This window comes from Myotis yumanensis, unplaced genomic scaffold (genome assembly GCF_028538775.1).
Source record: "Myotis yumanensis isolate MYYU_CA2020_CCGP unplaced genomic scaffold, mMyoYum1.0.hap1 SCAF_2, whole genome shotgun sequence".
Classification (NCBI taxonomy): Eukaryota; Metazoa; Chordata; class Mammalia; order Chiroptera; family Vespertilionidae; genus Myotis; species Myotis yumanensis.
In genome coordinates this window covers 201,276,589-201,282,589 of record NW_027223753.1, presented here as the reverse complement: position 1 = coordinate 201,282,589, position 6,001 = coordinate 201,276,589, and the positions used below count along the sequence as shown (strand labels likewise).

Genomic DNA, 6,001 nt, shown 5'->3' with positions numbered 1-6,001 from the left:
CTACTGACTAATTTGTCCAGCATGAATATTATATTTTTCCTAATGGTTTTCAAAATGACGAAGTGTCACTTTTGTTTACAACATGCATTTACTGTCATTCATCTCAACAAATGGCCTGTGCAGATGATTAACATTTACAACTCTAGGTATCTCTTTGCTCATTTATATCTTCTTAAAGATTAACTTCCCTTTTAAATCTGCTTAATGTATAGAGACATAATGTTGCCCTTTGGGCACGCACTAAGGCCTTTACACTGACTAGTGAGACTAGTGCTTTCCAAATCTTCTTTGAAAACGTAGATTTTCCTCTTCAGTGGGTGCAGGTTTTTATATTCTCTCACAGTGTTTAGAGGAGCATTTCTTCAAAAGCCAAAAATGGTGTCCAAGAGAAGCGCACCTTCCAGGCATCATCCTCTCAGCGCCTATGAAGTCATGTTTGCAGTGCTCTTTGCCATTTTGCTGGTTCTCTGTGCTGGGTTAATTGCAGTGTCCTGGCTGGCAATTAAGGAATCAGAAAAAGGTGAGTCCCGGGGAGCTGGCTACTGAAGGCACTCTCAGAGGAATGTACCCACTTTAATGGTGTTATCCTGGCAGGACCGTGTATTCATTGCTGAGTCTTTCATGACAAGATACTTATTTGGTATCCAGATGCTTTGCTGTAGTTCACTTCATAGAATATTAGAAAAATTAGCTGGTCTTTAATTAAAAACTTACTTCAGAATTCAAACATGAAACTAAATTTTTTAAATAAAAAAAAATGTTAAGTATGTTTCTCAGTTTCAACATATAACAAAGTAGGTTTTATAGCCTGTGGGTTAATTCTGATAGGATTTCAATCACAAACATATAAAGTGTTGTTGACTATACAAATTGATAAATAGTTAAAGAAAAGTACTATTTATTTCTAGAGAATGATATATTCATTCCCTTTTTAGGCTAACAATTTTCATTGCAATCATATAAGGAAATGTGGATGTAAATGTAGAATTATAAAGTTCTGAAGCTGCCTGAGTAGCAAACTGTGATAAACAGGAAAAAAAATAAGAAGTGGTAACTATTATTTAGAGTGAAATTATATACACCAACAACTTTTCAAGGATCTCCAAATGTATTCTGTCATTACAACAAACCTACAAGTTACCTTCATATTATAGGTGATGAATCAGAGACAGAGAATTTAGGTAACTTGATTAAATTTGCATCATTACTGGGTAGTGAAAGATTCCAAACTAGACAATCCAACAATGGAAGTTATGCTCTTATATACTATTTACTCATTTATACAGTAAACTCTAAAATAGTGACAGCACAGCAACAACTTGAGTATTGGATTCATTTTTTTCTGAGAAAATTTTTATAGTTTTTAAATTATGAATTACTGTAAATATGATTATATTAATTCTTTTTGAAAACTCACAAAGGTAAAACCTTTTCATATGAGTGATTTTGTTTTTACTAAGAAAATTCTCAGTCTTTGAGTAGCTTTTTTCCTCTAGTAGATAAGTTTAAATAAGAATTTTATAAATATAATTTGTAGTTTTACAAAATAATTCCAATATAATCCCTCATTTATTTAAATACTATAGTCATATATGAGGAATTTTTTAAAGTGAAAGAGGTCTTATGAATATTTTATATGATTATATGAACAATTAAATAAATTATAGAAGTTCTCTTAGACTTATAGAAAAGCAGCTACTTTGGTCTTACTTAAACACTGTGAATAACTTCAGGTATATACTAGTATCATCATTTGGAAATCCACTGGACTCTTAGATCTCAATAAAGAAGCAAAAGTAAGTTATATTACAAGTAAAATAGAAAATAAATATTTATAAATATAAACATGATTTAATAGTGAACAACTTGCATAAAAGGATTCGAGTTATTCTATAGTAAAGCACAAGAAGACATTAGACATACTACTTTCAATATACATTGTTTTGCTTTTTATTGGAGATCATTTTAGAGTTACAAAAAGATTGTGAAATGGTTGAGTTTATATAACCATTGCTCAGCTTCCCCTAAAGTCATTATCTTGTATACTAGCATACATAGCACAATTATCATGGCCAAGAAATTAACATTGGTACAATTATTAACCGAACTGCACATTTCATTTATATTCCATAGGTTTTTTTTTCATTAATGTCCTTTATCTCTTGAGGATCCAGTGCAGACTCCTACATAAGATTTAATGATCATGCTTCCTCAGTCTCTGATTCATGACTTATTTTCCTTGTCTTTTCTTGTCTCAGTTTTTCCTTGTCTTTCACATTTAAGCATGCAAATCCAAATGTAATTTTGAGTATTAAAAAAACAAAGTAGTATAAATAATGTGTTACATCATTTATGCAATTATAACTCTTTAAACTCAATGTACATTTACTGTTTGAAATATTATTTCTAATGTTTCTTCTGAACTGGGAAATTTGTGGTAAATATATGATAGATTCTGGCTTCTAGAGTCATCCAATTCTGTGCCCCAATTCCATATCTGTCACTTATGACCTCTATTGGTCTGGGAATTTTTCTTAGTGAATCTAAGCTCCAGATTTCTCATGGGGAAATGAAGAAATAACATCTTGTCATACCAGATCAATGTGAGAATTATGTATCATTGTTATTACATGTATAGTCATTGTTGTGCAAGTTTTAATTGAAATGATTCATTTTAAACATGAATATATAGCAAAGGAAGTATTCTGATAAAGGCATACACAGGACACTTTTAATTAAACATTTTTAATGTTGACATTATTGTACGTGTCCACCTTTTGCCCCCTTTGCCCACATCCACCTTCCCGCACCTCCCCCTCCCTTGGCCTTCCCCACACTATTGCCCTTGTCCATGGGATATGCATATAAGTTCTTTAGCTAATCTCTTCACCTTCTTTATCCAGTCATCCCCAAACCCCTCCTCTCAGGCACCAGCCAGTATGCTTCATGTATCCATGTTTTTGGTTCCATTTTCTTCATCAGTTTATTTTGTTCATTAGATTTCACATGTTAGTGAGATCATATGATATTTGTCTTCTTATGACTGGCTTATGTTACTTAGCATACTACACTATGGTTGATCCATGCTGTCATAAAGGTTAAGCATTCCTTCAATTTTGTATCCACATAGTATTCCGCCGTGCAAATGTACTACAGCTTTTTTATCCACTCATCTGCTGATGGGCACTTGGGCTGTTTCCAGATCCCGGTTATTATAAACAATACTGCTATAAACATAGGGATGATTATGTTCTTTCTGATTGGTGTTTTGGGATTCTGAGGCTATATTCCCAGAAGTGGAATCACTAGGTAAAAAGGTAGCCTCATTTTTAATTTTTTGAGGAATCTCCATGTTGTTCTCCACAGTGGCTACACCAGTCTGCATTCCCACCAACAGTGTATGAGGGTTCCCTTTTCTCCACGTCCTCGCCAACACTTGTTGTTTGTTGATTTATTGACGATAGCCATTCTGACAGGTGTGAGATGGTACCTCATTTTCGTTTTTATTTGCATCTCTCGGATGATTTATGACCTTCAGCGTCGTTACATGTGTCTATTGGCCAGTAATGCAGGTCTTAATGGTACATTTTAGTACCCATGTTTATATTCAATTTGTTAGCTTTAATTCCTTACACATTTAAATATTGAGATAATATCTTTTCTGCAGCTTTCGCAATAACTTCCCTAATAACAACATTCACCATTTAATGGCAAAAGGTCACACATGCCCATTGTGTAATTATTAGAATGAAAGAAGGAGCTTCAAAGCTATGTTTCAAAGTAGCTCACACAGAAATATGCACAGCAGTCCTCAAGCTGAAGCCAGCAGCGACCCTGGATGCTAGGTGTTCAAGAAATAACTGAAAGCAACTACAAAACTTTTAATGGTCCAGTTCTCACCATGTCTCCCTGAATCCGTATCATAATTGGTGGAAGTTGATCATCCCTGTATTTTCCAACAGGAATCTCAATAGCAAAAAAAAAAAAAAAAAAAAAAAAAAAAAAAAAAAAAAAAAAAAAAAGCTTGGAAGCATGGAGTATGGGTTAGGCTTCAAAGAACACACAAAAAAAAATAAATAAATAGGGCAGACAAGAAGTTTAATATTTAATCTTTTAAAACAACCAGATAGGAGGGTAAAAAGGAGCTGATTGTGAAACATGAAGGCTGCAAAGTAAACCAGAAAAACTATATCACAAACACATCAAGCAAGAACTTTATGTCTTAACTAAGATATGCATATTCTCTTATAATTCACGTGTTAAGTGTTTTATTTCTTATTGATTTATTTAGATGCAGTATTTGGAAACAGTTATGAAGCCAGAGGGACCCTGAAAATAACATCAGGAGCTACATATAATCCTAATTTGCAAGACAAACTCTCAGCGGATTTCAAAGTTCTTGCTTTTGACCTTCAGCAAATGGTAGGAGACTGTCTCTCTTCAGCTGGTTTAAAATTTCATAACATAGTTTCACTAACTACTTGCCAAAAGATACATAGATCCTGCTTTCTTGCTTTGAAAAAAAATTAGTAAATAAATGTAATATGCCTACGATGCTTAAATGTATGAGCCTCATCACTACAGAGAAGGAAATGACTCATAATCCAGTTCTAAGCAGAACTTAAATATTACTGTGGAAATATTGAAACAAAAGTTCAAATCTTAAATTTAATATATTTTTAAACCCTTTCTCTTTTTAGATAGATGACATCTTTCAATCAAGTAATCTGAAAAATGAATATAAAAACTCAAGAGTTTCACGATTTGAGTGAGTACAGCTCGAAATTTTTCTGTTGGTAGAAAAGGAAGCACAGCATCACAAAATAATGATCTATTTGCTAATATTTGTAAAATAATGTCACTCCTTTTAGGAGAAAAGGGGATATTTTAAACTGTCAACATTGTTATGAGGATTGATAAACTTTCATATTAGTAGCAAATAATAATAATTACTGAATAATTGATCTTACGTTAACATGTTTCTCTCTCCTGAGGGTGAAATCTGCAGAGACACGGGGAGGGAGCTGAGGTGAATGTGTGCAGATACAAATACAGTATCTGATTTGCTATGAACAGATGGAGGAAGCTTGCTTATTACACTTCATTTACACATTAAGTCATAGGCGAGAAGGGACCTGTTTAGTTGTGCCCAGAGAACATAAGACTGTACCTAGAATATAGTAAGTGCTCAACACATGAATGAATCTTAGATGAATAGGATCATGACGTAATTCTTCTATGGATACTTGTATCAGGAGTTTTCTTCACTGCAAACTACCAAAAGGCCTGAGGAATAAGAATATGAACCAGCAGGAAATTGTGATGCCAGTTAGAATCTATAAAACTAAGTGAATAGGGAAAAAGTCAAAGAGAGGGAGTTTCATTTAAAAAAAAAAATAGAGGAAACTTCTCTTTTCTGCAGAAATGAAATGGAGGAAAACAAGTAACGAAAGCCAAGATAAGCCTCGGGGAACATGACTTATGCCCTTTAAACATTTAAGTAAGCCGGGCCGATGGCAGTACACCTTAGTTACAAATGTCCATCTCACATGTTCTTTCACATGGAGGTAAATAAGTGTTAGCTTCAGGGCTGCTGGTGCCCTGCAATTGAAAGTAATTACCACAGTCAGGGAAGATGGTCAATGAGAAACCTCCAAGCCTACAACTTCAAATGAAATCACAACAGGAGAACGCCAGACCAGAGAGCAGTGGCCTCATTGTACGTTTTCATGACAACTCAAAGTCACTGCCTATAAAATGTTAATAGCCACTCATTTTACTTTTATTCACGTGTCATTTAATACATGTGCATCATTATAATGTGCTGACTAATGTTACTAGGCAGCTATGTAAACAGAGGTGGGCAAAAGCGGGTTTATAGTGGTTTGTATGGAAAGAGACATGCAGGTTATGATTATAACAATAGTTTTATTAACTCAAAAGAATGTTACAATGTAACCGTAACCCTCCTTTTGCCCATCCCTGTAGTGTGTGTCGTAGG

The 6,001-nt window shown here is 34.0% G+C and overlaps 1 protein-coding gene across 1 annotated transcript in view; it reads left to right on the top strand.

Annotated features, from left to right (window-relative positions):
- The first annotated feature begins 276 nt into the window (after positions 1 to 276).
- The window catches only part of TMPRSS15 (transmembrane serine protease 15), a 103,433-nt gene continuing 97,708 nt past the window's right edge, over positions 277 to 6,001 (top strand). Inside the window, exons 1-3 of the mRNA XM_070406988.1 lie at positions 277 to 520; positions 4,292 to 4,422; positions 4,701 to 4,768. Of these exons, the coding sequence (XP_070263089.1) occupies positions 376 to 520; positions 4,292 to 4,422; positions 4,701 to 4,768 (344 nt within the window). The 5' untranslated portion in view covers positions 277 to 375. The remainder of the gene's footprint in view (positions 521 to 4,291; positions 4,423 to 4,700; positions 4,769 to 6,001) is intronic.